We start from the raw sequence: 22,582 nt of genomic DNA, 5'->3' as shown, positions 1-22,582 counted from the left end.
CCCAATCAAGGAGATCTGACAGTGTACCAGCCCTGCTGCGACCGATGCCCGGATGGCAGGAGGGCAGGTGTGTGGGGGTGATACGGCCTCCCTGCCGAGGCCGGCACAGCTCAGAGCACAAGCCCTTACTCGAGTGTCAGGGGACACACCCAGAACCTACGAGTGGGGTCTGCTCAGACCACACCCTTGCCTGTCAAGACAGCCATGCAAGGAGGACCTTTGTGAGGGAACTTTGGTGGGGTTAAGGAGGTTGCAGTGTCAGCCCTAAATTTGAATTTCCTTGCTTTTCTTGGCGTGGGCTTATTCTTAATCTTCAAAAAGGAATTTTCTGTCTGGAGCAAACTTGTGGGGGAAAGAGAACATTTGTACAGAAAGAGATGTTCCTGGCAAGCATGTGCTACATTGCCTTCACACTATTAAGGAGTAGATGTTTGAATACAGAGTTTTGTTTGCTTGTTTGCCTTATGGCTCAGTTTCCCCTTCTGTTTGCTTTTATAATGAATTGCAGCCTTGGGCCCAAATCTGCCATGGAAATAATTAATAAATAATAGTTGGCAATAGTATGCATGCACATATACACACATGCAAAAAGCTCTTCCTCAAAGATGCTTTTACACCTTATGACCAACTCTTTCTAATTCACTTGTTACACACCAAGGGCAAGGCATTGAGATAATGTCTTAAACAAATATTCATAAAGTGGATATCGGTTCCTGAGTCTCATCTCCTAGTATCCTAAAGCCTATGATACGTGGCTTCTTGCAGAGAGAATTTCTTCTCACCTTGAAAACATTGCAGTAAAACTACATGTATTTTCTTGAGTTAGAAATTTATATTAGCATATCATTGATTTAAAAAGGGTGGGAGACTCCTTTTAAAAGAAATGGCTGCTTTCTTAATTGCAAGATTAAGTATGGAAGGTAAAAAACTCATATGAAAATCAGGGTACCTTTGGTCCTTAGAAAATTGGAAAGAAAAAGATTACCGAATTACTAGATTGACAGGCTATGATCATCTCTGAAAATTGTACTTAGTAGAAAAGATTAGTGAAAATTTCTGTGTCTGTTAATGCTCACAAAGATTTTGAAAACTCCAGAAAGTAGGACTTAGAATAAAGTCCTTATGTGACTGAACAAATCAGCACGATTAGACTGCTGTGGCCCAAGGGAAAAAGTGCCAAGCAGTGGACAGAGAAAATGAGTTCTAACGGACTCAGAAATGAGTTCTGCCACTTATCGACCTTGGGGCCCTTGAAGATCCCCATATTCCTGGGGACCACAGTATCCTCCTCTGAGTAACTGAGAATTAGGAATGTCAAATTCTGAGTTTTTTCTACTTAGAAAATTCCTTGACTTTATAACATTAAGAAGCTGCAATACTTAGGCAACGGAAGCTCATCGTTTCTACCAAACTCAGAGATGGGACAGATACAGGAGGGAAATGAGGACAAGACTACAAAAGTGGTCCTTCACTCTGAGTGGAGTGATTACCCGAGGACGAAAGAAGTGTTGATGGTCCCACTTGGAAGCCCATGAGGTTAGGCTTACTTTCTTGAATTCCCGTGCATACTTACCACTATTATCCCTGGGCTGGCCTTCCTCCTCATTTCCTTGGAATGTGCCGTGCTCAATTATTCAGTTGGTTAAAGCTTCCAGTCACAAGTCTAAAGCTGCCTGGTATGTGCCTCCCTTGACCTGCTTTAATAACTCAATAGATTCATGTGGCTGCCAAGGCTACATTAAAATTCACCCATACAATACATTGTAATTGTAAGAACTTTCTTCCAGACCTGTTTTTATTCTAGGATTGTTAGTGTTGTTACGAAGTGTCTTTGTAGGAAAAATGTCATTATTTTATTTTGTGTTTGCTCTAGAAGTTATGAAGAAGCCAAAGATGGCAGGACCATTTCAGGGCTTCAGATGGAACATTTGGCGAACAGCGTGTTTCCAAACACTTTCAAATCATTTAATTGGGCTTCTTAAGTAAACAAAAGGGTAAACACAAGTTGCTTGCCCAGTTTCTTTTTCATGCCATTTTTCAAATGAACACTGAAAATTCTTGCAACATTTCACATGCCAAAACTATCCTTGACCTAAGTTTTGTGTTAGACGTTGGTTTCCATATAGAGTCATAGTAGCCATACTTACGAGTTCTTTTTCTTAGTTAATGAAAAAGTTGTTATAAGGTGAAGTACCTGTCTTTCATTATGGATTCGTTTTGTGGAATAAAAATTCTGATATCAATTTCAATTCTGATCACCAACAGGGTGTCTTAAAATTAAACTCAATTCTGATGACAATATCAACCCGGAGGTAGTGAAAAATTCCACAGGTTAAGGGCTCAGTTACACAAGACTATCCTCATTTCAGATGCCAATCACAAGTCCAGGTTGTTACCTGTGCTTCTGAATGACTGGCTATTAGTCCTATAAATTAGAGGTTCCCACCACCCCTCTATCTCATCACAAAACCCAGGAAACCAGTTTCCTTGCTAGATTACCAGTTTATTATAAAAGGATATAACTCAGGGACAGCTGGAGAGAAAGGATGCACAGGGCAAGGCATGGGGCAGGGGTGTGGAGCTTCAAGGCCCTCTCTGAGCAAGCCATTCTCCCCGAATCTCCACATGTTCGCCAATCCAGAAGCTCTCTGAACCCATCTTTTTGTGTTTTATGGAGGTTGCATTACATAGGCATGATTGATCAAATCACTGGTCATTGCTACTGATTCAGCCCCCAGCCTCTCTCCCATGGAGGTCAGGGAGGTGGAACTGAATCACGTGGTTGATTCTCCTGGCAACGAACCCCATCCTTAGGTGAAGTCCAAAATTTACCTCATCAGTATTATAAAAAGACACCTCTGTGTTCTCATCACTCAGGTAATTTCAGGGGCTTTAGGGAGCTCTGTACCAGAATCAGGGACAAAGACTAAAAGTCTATTTCTTATTATAAGTCACAATATCACAGAAAACAAAACATTTCACTTTATATTTTATAGCACTTTTATATTATAGAATCTGTCTTGGCTAAATTTGGAAATGGGATTTTGGAGAATGGAGAACTTCCAAGAATTTGGAGTCTTTTAGTAATGTTATAAAATGAAATTCAGTGCTCCATGCAATACGTGCCCTCCTTAATACCCATTACCGGGCTAACCCATCCCCCCACTCCCTTCCCTTCTAAAACCCTCAGTTTGTTTCTTGGAGTCCATAGTCTCTCATGGTTCCTCTCCCTCTCCGATTCCCCCCCCCTTCCTTTTTCCCTTCCTTCTCCTAATGTCCTCCCTGCTGTTCCTTATGTTCCACAAATAAGTGAAACCATATGATAACTGACTTTCTGTGCTTGACTTATTTCACTTAGCGTAATCTCCCCCAGTCCCATCCATGTTGACGTAAAAGTTGGGTATTCATCCTTTCTGATCGCTGAGTAATATTCCATAATATATATGGACCACATCTTCTTTATCCATTCATCTGTTGAAGGGCATCTCGGCTCTTTCCACAGTTTGGCTATTGATGTACTGTATGGGGACTAACATAACATAATAAAATTAAATTAAATTTAAAAAAATGAAATTCAACTGAGTAAAACTTGAAGATCTTATTGGCTTTATTCCATGATTTATGCATCCAGTAGCATCCCATCTGGCAAATACAAAGGAGCTCCAAGGAGCTGTACAAAATGGAAGCCTTTTCCAGTAGAAAGGGGGAGAGAAACAAGGCAAGAGGAGGCTGTTTCAGGCAAGGTCATCTTCCTATGGGGACAGAAGAGGCCTATCAGGTAGATTACCTCTTAGTGCCAACCAGGTACCTCCAGATTGACTGGTTAAAAGTCTCATTCCTGAAAGAGGCTGCAATTAAGTTAGGTATTAAGCCATGGTTTGCTGATATGGGGCTTAGCACAAGTGACTCCATTTTAGGCATATTGTCTCTTTTTGACAGTTATGTGACCTTAATCTGGTACTCCTTTTACAGAAAAATCTCCATTGGATTGATTTGAGTTTTACATGAAATATACAAGAAGGCTTGGGTCTCCAACGTGCTAGAACTCTTAAGAAGCTAGAGGAAAGATGATTCACTCACTGCCTTAAGGAAAATTCCCTATAAATGTTTGAATTAGCAATGCCTAAAATAAAGCTTTTATAAAAAATAAAGCATAATTAAATAATATAGTATTTCCATTTAAGAATAAAATATATACATGTGTTGTAACATATGCGTGAAAACGTTTTCTAGTATGCCAACAACATTGTATTCCTTTGTCTGTATGAGATATGCTAACAATGTGTACCATTACTCTATAGTTGACTTAATAAAAATATTGGGAATAGAAACATGTGACCATGCGTGTTAATGCCATAGAACGTTAGGCAAATTACTTTTTAAGGTCTTCAACTGGAAAGAGGTTCATTTTGTTTTGCAGTGACCGGACACTGACATTAAAATAATGAGAGATAATTAGAATTAATAATAGCAAGTAGCATCATCTTGTCCTTTCTTTATAAATTAAAATTTAAAGCTGTTCAATGTATGTAGAGTTATATATGTGGATGCTAAACCAATCTATATTCTACTATGGAAAGTGTGAAAGTGAGTCAACTTTCGAAGTTGCTAGTTGCTATTGCTAAGTTATTTAAAAGACCAAAAAGGCATCCATGCTAAACCTTTTTTAAACCACTGGTGATTTTTCCAGACATCAATGAATGTGAAATTGGAGCACACAACTGCGACAGACATGCCGTATGTACCAACACGGCAGGGAGCTTCAAGTGTAGCTGCAGCCCTGGATGGATTGGAGATGGCATTAAGTGCACCGGTGGGTTGAAAAATAATTGCTTCTCATGCGCTGCATAGATTGTAAATGTGAAAATATTAATTCTGTAAAGAAAAAGGTGTATACTACTGACTTTAAATGGGATGCTTTTTGTTCATAATGATGTGACTATTTTCCATAAGATCTGGATGAATGCTCCAATGGAACACACATGTGCAGCCAACATGCAGACTGCAAGAACACCATGGGCTCGTATCGCTGCCTCTGTAAAGAAGGGTACACGGGTGACGGCTTCACTTGTACAGGTAGGCTTGTGCTGGGAACCACTGCATAAATGGCCATCAGAGAAGCCAGGTGTTTCACCATCTTTCAGACTATCAGTTCTTCAGGTCCGTTATAGTCAACCTTTAACAGAGAAGATTGGTTATTTGAAACTACATCCCTGTGGAATGGAAATTTGGAGTCACGTCAATTAGGGAGACCTCAGAAGCGAAATGTAGTTAAATAGTTGATCTGGGTATCACCATACCCAGGGATGTCATTGCTTTAAAAAAAATCACACTTCCTTTTATAATCCTTAGCCTCTATATTTTCGTACCTATTTCTCACCGTTGACTTGTTTTCTACGCCAAGCCCAAGGGTGAGCTTGCTGTAGAAAGCTATGTAAGGAAAAGGGATTCAGACATTCTAGATCATGATAAGATATTGAGATCCATTTCATATGACTTGAAAGCATTAGTGTATCCTGAGCACTTTGCTCAAGACGCCATTTAAACATAAAGGAGACTAAGGCCCAGTCAGTTGATTTACCTGGAACTTTTTCAACTTGCTGAAAATGTTTATCATATTTGAAGTTGTTTTTGTCCAACCCAGTGAAGTTTTGTCATCCTAAACCTCCCATTACTCCTTAGAAAATATTCAGAGTTTCATGTATTAGGTATAGATGGTTCGTGTGTTTGGTATTTAGTGCCTGTGGTTATTAGCAAAGCTCAGTAGAGATTGAGCAGACAGGAATGTTTGGCCTCCTCCATAGATGATGTTCTAGGTCCTTTGCTGCCCATCTGAGCCGAGTCTGAAACCTGAGAAATGGGCACAAATCACGGCACGTTATTTCCTGTCATGCATATGTCCTTCTATGCACGACCCTGCTCATGAAAGCCTTAATTTGAATGATTCATTTGACTTATTCTTCCTTTTACATCATTAGGGATAATTTAGCACTCAGGATTCTGCACCTGAACCCCATATTCATGGACTATTCAATACTAACATTTAAAGAAGAGGAAAGGATGGGTTTAGAGGTGTCAGATAGAAACTATGATGAGACCCCGCTACACTCAGGAAGTTGACAGTGATAAAAAAATAATAAAAGATCTGAGGAACTGGAAAGCTCCTAACTGGGGAAGAGTAACTTGTGTGTCTTTCTGGCTGTAGATCTTGATGAGTGCTCGGAGAACCTGAATCTGTGTGGCAATGGCCAGTGCCTGAATGCCCCAGGAGGATACCGCTGTGAATGTGACATGGGCTTTGTGCCCAGTGCTGATGGGAAAGCCTGTGAAGGTAACTGACAGGGAAGCTGCTGGGGCCCTTGCAGGGCCAGACAAACTTAGGTTATTTAAACATTCCTGATTTTTTTTTTTTTTAGCTGAGGTGTGTTTTGGCTTCACATCTGAGCTGGTCAGTTCAGTCTGTGGAGGTACTGGGTCTCCAACTGGACCATTTCTCTTTGTGCAGAGAAAAATCTCAGCTATCTGGCCACAAGTTGCATATCCAACCTTGGCCAGATGGTCTGCACGAGTACACCCATTGGTCATTCCTATGACCAACTGAGAGAGAGGCTAACCAAGTGTGGTTAGTTCAGTGCAACCTGTTTATCCCCATCACTAGGGGAAGGAGCTCAAAGTATGCATCCCCCGATCATGTCCCATGGAAGGATCCTCTTTAAATATGTTTTTAATCTCTGCTATGGTTTGGTTTCTAGAAATAAAAGCTTTAAAATAATAACAGAGCAGATAATCTTCTCCATATGTAGAATAATGTACTGGGCATGTCTCACATGGTCTCTAAATATCTAATATATGTGAACATGGAACAGTCTTTTGCAAATCCATTCAGTAGGGGGCCCCTAGGGATAATGTTATATGTCATGCTGTCTCTCAGCACAAGGCCCTGTCTTCCTGAGGTGTTGGTCAGACAAGAAGAATCCTGGGAGCCTGTTAGCTCAGGATGGCTCCCACTAGGAAACACAAGGTTCTTCTCTCTCCCCACACTTGTCAGATTTAAGTGCATTATCCCTCACAGAGAAGAATTAGTGTCTACAGTGAACTAAAAAGATTTCCATAGAAATAAACAAATGATAACCATTGACCGTAGAAGTTTAAACAAGACCCTGATTAATGTCTTAACTAATAATTGTTCCTTGTTAATAGGACATTAACTCAAAATCAGTCTTTAGCTATGACATGTATACTAATTCTCTCATGGGGTTCTATGTAAATACTTTTCTTTGTTATGGAACCATTAGGTGTTCTTTATACAGTTTATATTAACTATGCAGAGTTTGATATAAAATTCCTCTGAGGCAAGAAACCAGATTATGCTCTGGACCCTGTGCCTAATGCCTTGTTTACTCTTGTTACTCTGAACATCCAACCAAAACAGGTACTGTGCCACCTCTGGGAACATAAATAGTCACAGTCAGAGTTTTGCTTTTCTTCATGCTATAAGGGAAGGTTGTGTTTGTTTGTTTGTTCTTAATATAAATCATTGCCGGCAGAGGGGTTATGGTTATTTAAAGCCAGTTTCAAGGCTGCAGTGTGTCTGCGTGTCAATTACCCAAGCAGGAGGTTGGCATGGGGGGGGCGGAGCGGGGCCTGAAAGAAGTGTCTCTGCCAACAGTAGGAAGCACCCAACGTAGCTCTAGGGATACAGAGGATGATAAAACAGATTATAAAAGTTACCACAAAGCCTTTGTGGTTTGTAAAATTTTAACCCACGATAAAAACAGTGACTGTGTAGATAAGAACAACCAAAGAACTGGGTCTCAGGTAGCCTTTTGGACTCTTACTTCACAAAAGGGACATGGGCCTGTGTGACATACCAGAAACTCTACATATATAACGCTTAGCCTACTGCTTGGCATGTAATGGGGGCTGAAAACAAGTGAGTTCTCACCTAAGAGGCTTCACTTACGTGGCAGAGGGTCTGCCAGGTGAGAGGAGAAGCACCCAGATTGAGGTCAGATCGTCTTCACTTTCTTAATAGCATCAGGTGATGACATTAGGCGATTCCTTTAGCAAAGAAATAAATTTCCTTTCTCCCCCTTTGCATCCCTCCCCAAGATATCGATGAGTGCTCCCTTCCGAACATTTGTGTTTTTGGAACTTGCCACAACCTTCCCGGCCTGTTCCGTTGTGAGTGCGAGATAGGCTACGAGCTGGACCGAAGTGGCGGGAACTGCACAGGTAAGACGGCCGTCCGCATGGGAATCTCCTCCCTGCTGTGCTGGGCACCCGGCTGCCGGGGCCTCCCTGCTGTGCTGGGCACCCGGCTGCCGGGGCCTCCCTGCTGTGCTGGGGCCTCCCTGCTGTGCTGGGCACCTGGCTGCTGAGGCCTCCCTGCTGTGCTGGGCACCTGGCTGCTGTGCTGGGCACGTGGCTGCTGTGCTGGGGACCCGGCTGCTGGGGCCTCCCTGCTGTGCTGGGCACCTGGCTGCCGGGGCCTCCCTGCTGTCCTGGGGACCTGGCTGTTGGGTCCTCACTGGGACCCCCCCCCCCGCAAGACTACTCAGAGTCACAAAAGAAAAGTAGGGATGAAGCAATAGGAATCACAGGTTACATGTAAGGATGCAGAGGGAGGAGCGGCAGGCCGTTGAAGGAGCAGGGTCTGTAGCCTCACAGTCAAGCTCATGGCTGCAGAAAAAGGTTCCAGGGGCGCGCTGGCTATTAGGCTTCCCAGCTATTCCTTTTCTCCTCAGGCACATTTGCAGAGAGTTTCCTTTTGAAGGCCATGCGCTGCGCTGGGATCATGAGTTTTCTCCTTGCACTGCTCCACTGTAACACCTGCTCCTTGCCACCCTGGCCTGTCTGTGGTCACCAGGGAATGTGATACAGAGAGCTCGCCTACCAATTTCTAGCATGGAGATCATTTTCGTGTGAAGCAAGGAACTCATGGGGAGCATAAGAAAGAAAATGAGAAAAGCTACAGGCCCTCAGTAGACTGTCACTTGGTTCACTTTGGCACTGAGTTAAGACTTTGCAAGACATTTACAATTCTCTTTCCCAGGCCACCCGTCCATTCAAGGATATTGAGGAAACATGTTCCTTTCTGGAGAGGCCCAGGATTTCAGGGGGAAAAGTGTATTTTTTCCAGCTACCTAAACAAGCTATGATTCAGTGGCTCTCCAGGTTATGACCACCACCACTACCACCATCACGACCACCTCCCTAAAATAAATTTGGACCAGGGTACTCCTCCCCAGGCTTAGTCTCCTGTTTTGTTTTTTGTTTTTTTTTTTTTCCTGAAAGCTATTATGACACCAAGCTGCGCCTCTAGCACACCTCATGAAGTTGCCTCTCCGTGGCCTGTAACCCTTCCTCAGCACCCCAGATTACCATCAGCATCATTCTGTCTGACCTCATTTCCTGTTAGTCTGCCCTGTCCCACTAAGTTCACATGCAATCGGAACAAATGAATTGTCTGCAGTGGAACCTACAGGAGGGTTACGAGGTCCAAGGCGGGGTGGGAGGGAAACCCAAGGAGAAGGTATCCTCCTCATTCCCCATTCTCTTCTCTCTGAGTCAGCTTGTCTGTTCTTGAGTATTTCATGAGTGTTCAAAACAGACAAAAGGATTACACAGTGTGCAATGTGCCAAAACCCATGTCCTAAATCTGGAATTCTGCACATATTTTTGGAATAGAAACTGAAAGGGAAATATTCCACACAGCACCAGTGATGGGAGAGTGACTCTTAGCCGGCTCGTAGGAACGTGCTAAGCCTTGTGCATGTGTCTGTGCACTCAGCCGCACCAAGGCAAGCATGCCCAGTTGGGGAAGCAGCAGAAGTTGCCTGCTCCTAAGGGTTCCCTGGGACATCTTGCTCTAATTTGATGAAATAACAAGCCACACATATTAAATATATTTTCTTAAAACCTGTGTCTGAATTTTTGGTTGACCGAGGTCACAGTAGTGTTTTGCTTTCAGTTACCTTGACTGGAATATTTTTCCTAGTTCCAAAGTTATATTTTCTCCTGATGACAAATTTGAATGCTAAATGTGTTCCAGGGGAAAAAGACCAAAGACTATGACATATTTCCTTCCTGAGGGGTTTTATTTCAGAAGTGGAAGACTGTGTATTTCTAGGTGTAATTATAACTAGTAACTTAAAATTCTTGTTGGGAGCCCCAGACCCGATGCTACCGTTTTATGGTGATGTCTGCCCCCACATTGGCTGATAATTGTGCCCCTTGCTGTTTGGTTTTAGATGTTAATGAGTGTCTGGATCCAACCACGTGCATCAGTGGGAACTGTGTCAACACCCCAGGCAGCTATACCTGCGATTGTCCCCCTGACTTTGAGCTGAACCCAACTCGAGTTGGCTGTGTTGGTAAGATCTTAAAACTTTTTAGAGAGTATATACTTTTATTTTTAAAGCAGCCTTGAACATTCCACTCTCAAATTTTAAAAAAGTAATAATGTAAAAATTTCAACATTTCCTAAATCTGGTTTATACTCTCAGTTATTTTTTTCTATAGGTTAAAATCCCAGTATATGTGTTTGGGCACTTTTTAGTTTCCTAAGGAAGTAAATTATGGTTTTTAAACGGTTTCTGAGACGGATTTGAATTTTCAATCCTCACCTCGAGAGAATCTTCCTGACACTCTTTTGTTCATATATGGTAAATAGATACCCGCTCTGGGAATTGCTATCTGGATATTCGACCTCGAGGAGACAACGGAGATACAGCCTGTAGCAATGAAATTGGAGTTGGTGTCTCCAAGGCTTCCTGCTGTTGTTCTTTGGGGAAAGCCTGGGGTACTCCTTGTGAGCTGTGCCCTCCTGTGAACACATGTAAGTATACATCCTCCTGTTCATTATTATTACTCCCACTCAGGCCAGCTCTCCTTTCTAGACCACAGGATGGAAACCACAGAGGGGGAGAGTTGCCACCAGTCTCTACTCTTTGGTCGGGGAAGGGAGATCAAAACTCTCAGCCCTGCTGAGGGACCCCACTCCCAATTTGGGTGTCAGAAGCGTCCCCAGTTGGCTTGTACTAAAAGGTCAGGTGGGGCAGGCCACATTTCACTTCTTTCTGAGTGGAAAGTAGATAGCATTATTTTAAAGAAGACTTTCCAACTATGTTACTTATAGAATATTTGCTTACCTTCCAAGGAACACATTGATTAATCTCTTCTGTCATCTATTAGCTAGTTTTCAAAATCTCTAGGACACACTAGGGTGTCCCTGGGTGAAAGAGAAGCAATTAGTCAAGTAAATATGAAAGGGAAGACTATTTCTATTCTTGTGATATGACTTAAAGCTTTAGAATGTGATTGTAAGGACAGAAATAAGTCTTCTAAAAAATATAAAAAGCTTCTCATTTTTCTGAGTGAGTCCTGTATCAGGATTCAGAGTCAGATAGAGCTTCTTAGGCAAAGGTTAGTGGTGCTGTTAATAGTGTATATTGGGATAGGTACAGATTCTTTCCTTGCTGAAGGGTCATTTATTCACTTGTTCTAAAATTATTTGCGGAGTACCTAGAGTGTATACTTTGGGTGTGCAAAGATGAATTAGACTAGGTTCTGCCTTCCAGAAGTGTACAGTCTAGCAAAATGCGATCCAGACAGAAAAGCTATAATTCAGTGTAGGTCTCAATAAGGGAAAAAGGAACAGACACAGTGCCATGAGCATGAGAAGGAGCACTCCTGGTTCCAGTTAGGAACCACCACCCATGTCACTTTGGGCCAGTTACTTAGAAAGATTGAGTTTCCTCATTCATATAATGCCTTATAGGATTAAAAGAAGTCATTCATGTCCAGGATATTGAGGGTACAGGGATGAATGCTTACTTAGCAGGCACCTCCTTCTCTCTTCTCTTAAGAAAGGGAAGTCAGATCTGAATGGCAGAGGTAGTGATGACTTTGGGTGTTTTTTTAATTGTCCTTGAAGGAAGGGTGTGACCTGAAAGAGTGGATGTTTGCAGGAAGGGGAGGAAAGAACAAAAGAAAAAGGGAGATAGTTAATTTCATTGATGTTGAAAGAAGCAAGCCAAGATATTTAAGTAGGAGAGTCAGCTCTATTGATTAATAATGATTGGCAAAGCAGTAGAGGTCCATACTACCCCAAACTGGATCAGAGCTAGAACTGGAATATATACATGTATACATTTAGGCATACACACATAGTATTTCAGAAAGCCAGGAGAGGGATTATCAGATTTGGAAAGACCATGATGATTATCAAAGAGCTGATTCTTATCGAAGCTCACCAGGAAGACACAGCAGATTAGGTTCATTCTTATTCACGTGTTCCTGTATGTATCACACCACTGGTGCATGGCACCGAAAAAAATGTTTTTGCGTGAAATACTTGAATGACAGAATTAATGGAGGGAATCAAAGGACGCTGTACAAAGTTGGTTTAGGAAACCAGGGGAATCAGTACTGCCCTCCATAGAAACAGAGGAGCAAGAAAGATCTCTAGGCATTAAAGAGTAAAGTGGGATGGGAGGGGCGCCTGGGTGGCTCAGTTGGTTAAGCATTTGCCTTCGGTTCAGGTCATGATCCCAGGGTCCTGGGGTTGAGCCCCACATTGGGGTCCTTGCTCAGCTGGACCCCCTGCTTCTCCCTCTGCCCCTCTCCCCAGTTTGTGTTCTCTCTCTGTCTCTAACAAATAAATAAAATCTTAAAAAAAAAAAAAAAGAAAGAAAAGTGTGATGGGAACCAAGAAAGAACAGCTTTTCCTAAGTTTCTGTTTGGAAAGGGTTTTGGAGACAGGCCGATTAACGTTATTAAGAAAGGAATTACAGCCTTACAGAAGAAGTAAAGCTGAACAAAACATAAAAATGGGGGAGTTTGTTAGAAAATAAAAAGGGGAAGAAAATCTTTACAAAGAAATAGTGACAGCGATAGGGAATAAAATAGTTCCCAAGAACATGAGGCCAAGAGAGTAAGTGGGGGGGGGGGGTCCAAAGACTAGGGACAGTGGGCTGACCCTTATTTGGCGCACATAGTAAAAGCCATTTGAAAATAATACGTATACACAAAGTTGTTAACTTGTAAGATGCGTGGGGTAAGTGCTAAAGATTCCTGAAAATGAATATTTTCATTTGGATACGTCAGTCTTTCTCTTGAGAACACTATTTCTAGAAGTTTTCGATTCAAAAGAACTCAATTTGATTTTTTGTTTCAATAGCTGAGTACAAAATTCTTTGTCCTGGAGGAGAAGGTTTTCGGCCCAATCCTATCACTGTTATATTGGAAGGTAATTCTGTATCCTTGATCTTCAAGTATGCACATTTTGAACTTCCTCGGGTTTATTGACAATGCTGAAGAAATGCCGTTGTTTTCATTGTGATAGACATTGATGAATGCCAGGAACTCCCGGGGTTGTGCCAAGGCGGGAAATGTATCAACACATTTGGCAGTTTCCAGTGCCGCTGTCCAACTGGTTACTACCTGAACGAAGATACCCGAGTGTGTGATGGTAAGTGGTCCTGATAGGATGATGAGTTCTTTCAACTATTGAGACCTGACCCCAAAAACCAGCATAGAATCACCAGTAAAACTAAGAATTTGGCAATATAGCACCATAGTCTAGACATGAACATAACTAGCTGCACAAGGGGCAGCTTGCATCGTTACTGACATGCTGTCGTTTCCTATACATCCCAAATCTTCCTCTTTTTCTAAGAAAAGTGGAGTTTTATTATCTTGGGCCATAGTCTCACTTATGTCTGCAGTTTTCTGGGCACTTTAGAAAAGCCATTTCTATTAGAGTGGCACAGGACTCATTTCAGTGACTTCTGTATTCTGGGAGGTTCTTAGTTCCTCTTCTTCCTGTTCTTCACCATTTATCATCTGTACTAATGCAACGAAATGAGCTTCCCTTAAAAAGGCAGCCTCTTTGGTTTTATAATGGAAGTGATAACTCCTGTTCCTCCTGTGTTATTGGAAAAATGGGGACATTGACCGCTTTTGGCTTTCAGAGCACTTGGACCATAGACCAGGGTGGGAGAGATGGTTTTCTTCTATATGTTCTATATGCAGGAGTCACACAACTAGTTAGGGAAGATAACTCCTTGTATCCTGGAGGAGAAATATTCCTTCGGATCTCCAAAAGGCTTAATAGGTGACCTCGGTAAGTGGCAACCTCACTGGGTATTAGTTGAGTATATGACATATAGTTGAGCTATATGACACAGCTCTAAGACCCCTGGAATGAACAAAGATTAGAATCAACCCCTATGTTTGAAAATGGGGATAGAGGTGTGAATACCTACCTCCATACTACCTTACCAGTGCAGATTCATGAAGCCAGTGGTTGATGGCTTCAAGGTATATCCTATCCTTCCATCAATTTTGAGAATATATAAAGTATTAGCTGTCTTTCTGAAGGATAGTTGAGAATTATAATTTGTCTGCCTTTTCATCTTTGCATGCCTTTGAGGATGTTACAGACTCATTTAGTAGGAACTCATATCAGAAGGCAAAACCTCTTTTTCCAGAACTTCCTTTCCTGCAAACACACACATGAGCATAGACCAAGGACACTGATGAATTAAACATCTATTTTTCTCATCCAGATTTCCAAGTGCCCCTGTGGATTTTCTCCACCATTGTCAGCATTTATAGGGACACTGAGTCTCAGGCCATTCCACAGAGTAAGGTTTTCCTATTCACATGCCATTTTCTCTTTGGATTCCAGACGTGAATGAATGTGAAACCCCCGGAATTTGTGGTCCAGGAACATGTTACAACACTGTCGGCAACTACACCTGTATCTGCCCTCCAGACTACATGCAAGTGAATGGGGGAAATAATTGCATGGGTAAGTCCAGGCTTTCCTGAACCACGCAAGCTTGGTCCTCATCTGCAAGACCAGCAGTTGGTCCTTAGTGTTACGTTACTCATCAGACCAAGTGCTGCCTGCCACCCTTTCGCTATCTTTGTGAAAGCCTCCTCCCTTGTAAACCATAAGCTTGGCCTTTCTTCCCCACCTTGTGTGGGTGGTTGGGAGTTTTCTCTAAAATGTAATGTTGGAAAATCCCAAACAACAGTTTCATAGTACTTCTTTTGTTTGACTTTGGGTGTATCTTTATACAATTATATTTACAGCACTGACCTACAGTATTAAAACATCATGAGTCGGAAATGAGAAAATTGCTGCCAAATAGCAGTGGAGAATTGTTACTAAGAGACTGGGTGGAGAGTCGTGTAAAGTTTATTAATGCTGCGGCTCTATAATGACTTCGTTCTGTGGCACAAAATACCAGGGAGTGCATTTCTCAAAGTTCCCTTTCTGAGAGCAGCATATGTGGATAGAAAATTGTGTAAGAGCAGGCTATTCCTGCAAGTTGCAATAAAATCCAAAAGAAGTGCACTCCTTGAGTATCCCCTTAGAAATCTGTCGTGCTCTCCCTGCGACATCACCAACTGCTTCCGTCTAGATATGAGAAGAAGTTTGTGCTACAGAAACTATTATGCTGACAACCAGACCTGTGACGGAGAACTGTTGTTCAATATGACCAAGAAGATGTGCTGTTGTTCCTACAACATTGGCCGGGCCTGGAATAAGCCCTGTGAACAGTGTCCCATCCCAAGCACAGGTGAGTTGCACCATTGCCAAAAACATAGGTTGATAAATTATGCATGGGCTGTTGGGGAAATGAGTCTCAACAAGGGAAGAGAAGGGTTCATTGTTTATCCTCCTAAGCAAAGATTCACTCACAGAGGCGAATGTTTAAACTCCCAGTTGATTCTGGTCCTTCTGGCTGAAAATTGAGTCACAGAACACACTTTCTAACTTGTACACTAGTTCATTCACCAGACTTATAGACTCAGCATATCATAAAAATATAAACATTGTAATTGTTATGGTGTTCACCATGTAGCTAAAAGACTGGAAACATTAGGCGAAGCAATATGACAGATAGGTGAGCCATATTCCTATTATTCTTACTTATTTGTAACTGGTCTTGTTCCAAAAAGAATTTAAGGCAGCCCACAAAGATTTGAATGTAAAATAAGAAGGCCTAAGGCAAATGGCAAACAAGGGTAAGAAACTTGGAGCAAGGAGCGAGGCTAATATGCAAAAATCCAAGCTGGGAATTTCTACACACTTGCCAAAGATGAGCAATAAGTTTGGCTCCAAACTTCCTAGCAGCTCATATTAAAAGGGAGTGATAATCAAGTCTAAGAGTCTCAATGACTATAAAGCAAACCTAACACCATGCGAAAGCACAACTCTTCTTGAAAGAAATTTTTTCTTATATCCTCATAGAGAAAAATCTATATGATGTTATTTGTTTTAAAAAAAGTCTAACCCATGTCCTTGGAGTAAATGAAGCGAATTGGTGCATGGTTCTTATATCAGCTGGTAAATGATGACATCATCAGTTAGAGTGAATGAACTGTGATGTAGGTATTGATTAGAACATTCTGTAGTACCTACTCCATTCCCCACAGTGATCTGAAAGATATTAAATCTTTTGTCTGGTGTTATCTGACAATGCATAAAACAGAATATTCTTTTTTAGTGAAATATATCAGTTTGTCCATTGTTTACTCCAGAAGTAATGTAATCATCGTCACTCAGAATTACCAAGAATTATCTCCAGTCTGCAAGATGTCTCTAGACCAGGGGTTGGCAAACTACAGCCCGTGGACCAAATCCAGCCCACCACCAATTTTTGTATGGCCCAAAAACTAAGAATGGTTTTTACATTTTTAAAATGGTTGGAAAATATCAAAAGAATTGTAGGTCATGACCTGAAAAGCATACGAACTTCAAATTTTCATGTCTGTAAATAAAATTACAGTAGAACACAGCCATACTAATTTGTTTACTTATTTTCTATGGCTGCTTTCATGGAATAGTTGAGGAATTTTAATAGAGACTGCACAACCTGCAAAAACTAAAATATTTACTCTTTAGCCCTTTAAGAAAAAAATTGCTAACCCCTGCTTTTGACCAATGGGTTTCAAATCTTTTGATTACACATACCTATCAGTAAAAAAGCTGGAGGTTACATGTACTTGGTGTGTACTCCATGTATGTATGTCTATATATATTTTTTCAATTAGATCAAAAAATGCATTTATTATTGCATTTGTTATTTTCACAAAGTGTTCTATTAGAAAATATGCACAAAATTTTTTAAATTAGATTTTGCAAAGAGAAATAGAAGTCTTAGTATTTTTTTTTTTTAATCTTAATGGATCATTGTTCCCCTACAAACTGCCTTGGAAACCCCTAATAAAGACTACCATTTACATTCAGAGATATCTGAGTTTTTAAGAACTTAAGTATTCTAAATATAAAATGCAAGATTTCTTCTTCATGTTGAGTCTTGGCCAAATCTAGTCATTGCTTTTCATTAGGTATATAGTCTGCACACGTTTTGAGATTCCTGAAATTTTTCTGGGTGACTGGTGTCAGCTGATACTATACTTGTTAGAAGCAGGCACTCAGATATCAAGGAAATAAAGCCCTAGGGGAAGAACATGCTACATTTTTGATTAAAATACTTCCAGAAACCTTTTATAATTTTCAGTGTGTTTGACAAATAGCACAATGGCCACCTTGAGCTTAGATGGAAGCCATGCTCTATCAGTTATAGTTAGGTTCTGCAATTACAGGACCTCGGAGTTAAAAGGAACTGCAGATGACACTTCATTCATCCTTTATTATCAACTTTGACAAATTTGGGCGCATGAGAGGAAGATAGAGGGTCAGGGGAGGGAGGGAGAAAGAACGAGAGAGCTGCAGCAAACGAAATCCAGCTCCCCAAATTGAAGTCATGACATAAGTTGGTTGTTTGAACTGAATTAGTCATTAATAGACCTGATGTCAAGAACTTGGCTAGATTTGCTATGGTCTCCCCCAATCTACTGAGGAAATGGCTTTTGTAAGCATTCCTCAAATCCTAGATCCCTTAATGTGAGTGGAAAGAGACACTCTTGCCAGTCCCTGGGTTCAGAGCTAAACAACATCCTTCTAGAAACCCAAATTCCTACAGGCAAACTCATACAAATGCGTATACAAAAGAGACCTCTGCTTCTTCTTCAGTAATACGTCAACATGAGCTCACTTTTCATTCAGTGTTTGCCTTGAGGGCAAGGTTACAACATCTGGGGAACTTTCAGATTTATTTATTTTAAATTCCTCAAAATACAGATAAATATTTTTGAAGACGTTTACGAAGTAAGTTCTTTCAGCCCAGTCATCGCTCTTTGCTGACCCTTATTCTCGCTCCCTCTCCCCATCTTTGTTTAATCATTGCAGATGAATTTGCTACACTTTGCGGAAGTCAAAGGCCGGGCTTCGTCATTGACATTTATACCGGGTTACCTGTTGGTGAGTTATGGTGCCATTGTTGGAATTTTCTGGTTTTGCCTTTGTGTTTAAGAAAGGGAATACACACCTTTATTTTCTCAGTTTGCTTTTTTTTCTTTTTTTCTTAGAAGGAAAAAATAGTTAAACAATGCCATTTAGCTTTATTGAAACACTGATTCTTAGTTTGAAACAAAGTGCAAACTTGGCAGCAACATTTGTTGCTCGTGATGAAGGGGGCTGGAAAGCTTCTCACAAAATTACAGTCAAGCCTAGTTAAACCAACCCTAGGCATCAACAAAGAGAGATTCTGGGAGTGGGGCCAGTTGACGTTTGATTTGACTCTATTTCCCGATCTTTCCTTCTGACTAAGACATGAGTGTAATATGACTTTTCATACCGATCTTTATGTGTAGGTTATTCACATAAAGCCCTTTTGGGGATCCAGTTTTATCTCACATGGAATCTCCTCAGGTCATCATCTGCTTTGGGAATTTCAGATGTGAAAAAAAGAAAAAAATCTTTCCAATCGGAGGCCCTGTCTGGTAACTGGAGCAGAGACCACTAGGGCACTAGAGATGCTTGTGCAAGATTCAGAAGTATTGCAAGTGTTCAGCCAATGTCGGCAAGGCCTTTGTGGTTTAAAAGCAAATAACATAAAAGTAGATGGAAAGCTATTGCATTCTCAGACTCTTTCCCCAGTGTGATTTATATGCATCCTTAGATGCCCCTCCTAAGTCTGAGCAATTGTGTCTAGTAGCAAACATCACCTCTTGCTTTGTTCCACCATATTCCTAATAAGTAAACTGAAATCCACATCAGCCTTTCCAATGACCTCGTTTAAGAAAACAAGGGTCTGGTCCAGCAATCAGCCTGACTCCCTTAGTGCCAAATCCATATGGCTCCACAGTCTAGTCAACGTCCAAAGAAACTTCATGGTTTGGAAGGAAAAGCTGCTAAATGACATTGGCATGAAACACCTGGCCCTCACTGCTTTGTTTTTCCCTTTCCCAAAACAGATCTTTTCATCTCCCTTGAATCTCTGATCCAAAGATAAGTGGTCTTTAATAGTAAGGGTTCTCCATGGATAGACCAGGCGTGTCCCACAGCAAGGCCTGCCCTCCAAGGTTGGCAGCGGGCAAATATTTGAAACAGCATCAACATTGTCCACCAGTCAAGCTGGAGACGTCTCAGACATCATGTAGTCCAAATGCATTGCTTTACAGCTGAGGGGACAGAGGCCCAGAGAGGGGAAGGGACTCGGCCGAGGTCACCCAGCTAATTAATAACAGAGCCGGGACCCAAATCCAGTCCTGACTCACAGCTTGCTTTGCCTCAAGCTCTTGAAAGCTGGAAATGTGATAGTTAGCAATATACTTATTGTTACCAAATTCCACCGTGACAAAATATTTAGATGACTGAGAAACTTTGTTTTATTTGAGCTTTATGCTCTCCTTCTGAAAGGTCTTAAGATTGTTGGCATATAGAACCCATTTCGTATGGGGTTAAAACTATAGCAAGTTTATTAATCTTGTCTTAAAATATAAACTTCTCCAAGTTGAAGTTCAAATGAAATCCAGACAGGAAAAGAAAATACAATTTTTAATATATCCTTTTGCTATTTCATGCCTAACAATGGCTAGAAATTTGACCCAGTCTGTTATTGTTAAACTTGATAATACATCACTTATATTTAAAATAAATGAATGTGAATATAATGTTTCATGTTTGAACTAAAAGAATGTCATCTGAATTGGTTTTTTTGTTTGTTTGTTTGCTGATAGCACACAGTTGTGATGTTACTTTGCATAACCTTTTAAGAAGATGAATGGCAAATGTGTGAAAAATCCAAAAACATAATCACCTCTATTCAAAATAAGAATATACACTAAGCTGTTTTTTCTATTAAAGAGATCAGTTTGCCTTCAAACAATATCAAACCCTTTAGAAAAGGGTCTAAAATAAGGCTGTGGTCTGTCAAATTTCTCCTTCAAAGCAGGCTGGCTTTAGAGTATGATTATTCTGGAACTCTGATAGCTCTTGTAGGCTCCACGTACAATGTGGCTGTCTTCTGATGACTCAGGCAAACAGAGATCCCTGTAGAGGCTCCTGACTATAATATGTCAACGGAACTACCTCAACAGCCTGGTAACAGATACCTGATGGATTGGGAAGACCAGAGCTTTACATTCCCTCCCAGCTTCTGAAGTGTTTTGTGAAACGCTAGCAAGGGGTGGTGGTGGAGGGTTTCTCCAGGATAAGTAATTCAGTTATGGTTTTGTGAAACTGTGATGTGGAGAAGCCTGAGGGAGGCAGGATAGCCTGTTAGCAGACTCCTGGTATCAGATCCTGACTCTGCCTCTTCTTAGCCGTGTGATCTCTGGCAAGTTCCGTCGGCCGGCTTGGCCCCAGTTCCATCATCTGCACAGTGATGGGAGTAGTCACAGTACCTGGAGACCATCTCATAGAGTGGTTGTGATGATTCAGTGAGTAAATCCAGGATGAATGCTGAGAAATAGGCCAGATATACAGCAAGTGAGACCCTGTTAACACTCCTACTACTATAATCCTTGAAGACACTGAGTGGTTGGGAGTTGAGAGCAGGTCAGACAGAGAGTGGACCACCACGCCCATGAGGAGGTGAGACCTGCCCACAAGGCCTCCTCATCAGCGGGCCAGCCCTGCTTTAAAAGCCGCCTGTGTTCTGGCTCTGCTGTCATTCCTACTTTGGTCTGGTTTTAGTGCTCACCAATCCAACTTCCAGATACTGGTTCTTAATTTACCACATTTTAATTGACTCCAGTGGCATGCTAGGGACTGGTAAAACAGTGGTGTCACAGCCAGCCCTAGCCCCTGGCCTTCGGAAGCCACAATCTGTGGCAACAGCAACAGTCCTTCCTCAGTGCTGGCCCCCACAGTCACCATGGGCCCAGCTTACACTCCCAGATGTAACTTACCCACTTTTCAAAGCCACGTGAAGGAGGAAGGGGGTGTTGAAGGGGAAATTGAAAGATCCAAGTTGTCTATGACCATGGGCTCCTCTGTGCTTCACCAGCTCTCCTTTCCCATGGTAGCCAAACCCCACCACACACTTTGGGCAGAGAGGCCACTTATTCTCAGAGGTCCCTTTATTCTACTCATCTGGTACATAGTGCCCAGTGGGTACCAAGATGGCCCCTACCTGGACAAAGCTGATGTTCTGAAACAAAACCAAAAAGACAGATGCTACATCCGGGTACTAAATCCAGAGTGTCTGAAAAGCGGTTTATTATTTCGATTTGATATTGACTGACGTCCCCCATTTCCATCACCACCACCCTAACACCGCCCCCCCAAACACCCATGCACTTTCTCTGTTTTGGTTTTGGACCTTATGTAAACACTGAGTTAGAAGCTGCTGGCTTTCAGCACCCATTTACCCTGCACAAAGATCACACACCACGCCGTCACTCATGCGGGGCTGCTCTGCTTCCAGATATTGACGAATGCCGGGAGATCCCAGGGGTCTGTGAAAATGGAGTGTGTATCAACATGGTTGGCAGCTTCAGATGTGAATGTCCAGTGGGCTTCTTCTATAATGACAAGTTGTTGGTTTGTGAAGGTAAGTGATGTTACTGTATCATGTCCAGAAATGAGCCAACTGGCGAGCTACTTGCCCACATAGACTTGGCCAATTTCACAACATTGGAATTTCAGAAATCCATCAAGCTCTAGCAATAGTGTAGGGCACCATGCGGAACATCACTTTTTCATGCAAAAAAATTCCCTAACTCCCCGTGGAAAAAGCAGGACGAAAAGGCCCTAGCCCTGCCCAACCCCCCTCCCCGACACAAAATGTATTAGATTTCCCAGCTGATATAAGAAAGCCTTGAGTTCCTGGGTGTGTCACATAGATTGCTTTTGTTTCACACTGCTTGAAAGTGAGGATGGGTGGTGGGCGGTCATCTTTACTTGAATCTCAAAATTAGTGCTCTCTTCCACTCGGAGCCTGTGCTACTCCCAAGTGAAAACAAGGTTAATGCAAATATTCCAAATGCATGAGAGAATTCCAAATGGCAAGAACAGCAAATTCGATTTTATATGAAGAATGTTGGCCTGTGTGCAAGTGGTCCTTTTTTCATTTTCAAATTACCTCCCCTTGCCATGTGGATGTACTGTGATTCTGTGCATTCCTCACAGCACTTCATATTTTTCCTACATCTGGGGAAGATAGTGTACTTTTACATTTTAGTAAAAGGGACATTACTGGTTATTAAATAT

At 41.7% G+C, this 22,582-nt stretch overlaps 1 protein-coding gene across 3 annotated transcripts in view; it reads left to right on the top strand.

Annotated features, from left to right (window-relative positions):
• FBN1 (fibrillin 1) overlaps positions 1-22,582 on the top strand; it is a 224,411-nt gene that overhangs the window by 159,884 nt on the left and 41,945 nt on the right. For 2 of the 3 annotated variants that reach the window (XM_073876962.1, XM_025884184.2), the window contains 12 exons: positions 4,691-4,813; positions 4,954-5,076; positions 6,206-6,331; positions 8,113-8,235; positions 10,254-10,376; positions 10,676-10,840; positions 13,184-13,252; positions 13,349-13,474; positions 14,696-14,818; positions 15,438-15,596; positions 18,275-18,346; positions 21,798-21,923. In XM_073876962.1, the coding sequence (XP_073733063.1) occupies positions 4,691-4,813; positions 4,954-5,076; positions 6,206-6,331; positions 8,113-8,235; positions 10,254-10,376; positions 10,676-10,840; positions 13,184-13,252; positions 13,349-13,474; positions 14,696-14,818; positions 15,438-15,596; positions 18,275-18,346; positions 21,798-21,923 (1,458 nt within the window). Of the gene's footprint in view, positions 1-3,972; positions 4,343-4,690; positions 4,814-4,953; positions 5,077-6,205; positions 6,332-8,112; positions 8,236-10,253; positions 10,377-10,675; positions 10,841-13,183; positions 13,253-13,348; positions 13,475-14,695; positions 14,819-15,437; positions 15,597-18,274; positions 18,347-21,797; positions 21,924-22,582 lie in introns of those variants that run through there. The other variant, XM_073876964.1, reaches the window with a different exon arrangement.

This window comes from Callorhinus ursinus, unplaced genomic scaffold (genome assembly GCF_003265705.2).
Source record: "Callorhinus ursinus isolate GAN/ISIS: 27379988/994484 unplaced genomic scaffold, GSC_fseal_2.0 scaffold25, whole genome shotgun sequence".
Classification (NCBI taxonomy): Eukaryota; Metazoa; Chordata; class Mammalia; order Carnivora; family Otariidae; genus Callorhinus; species Callorhinus ursinus.
This window is presented reverse-complemented; position numbering and strand designations above follow the sequence as displayed.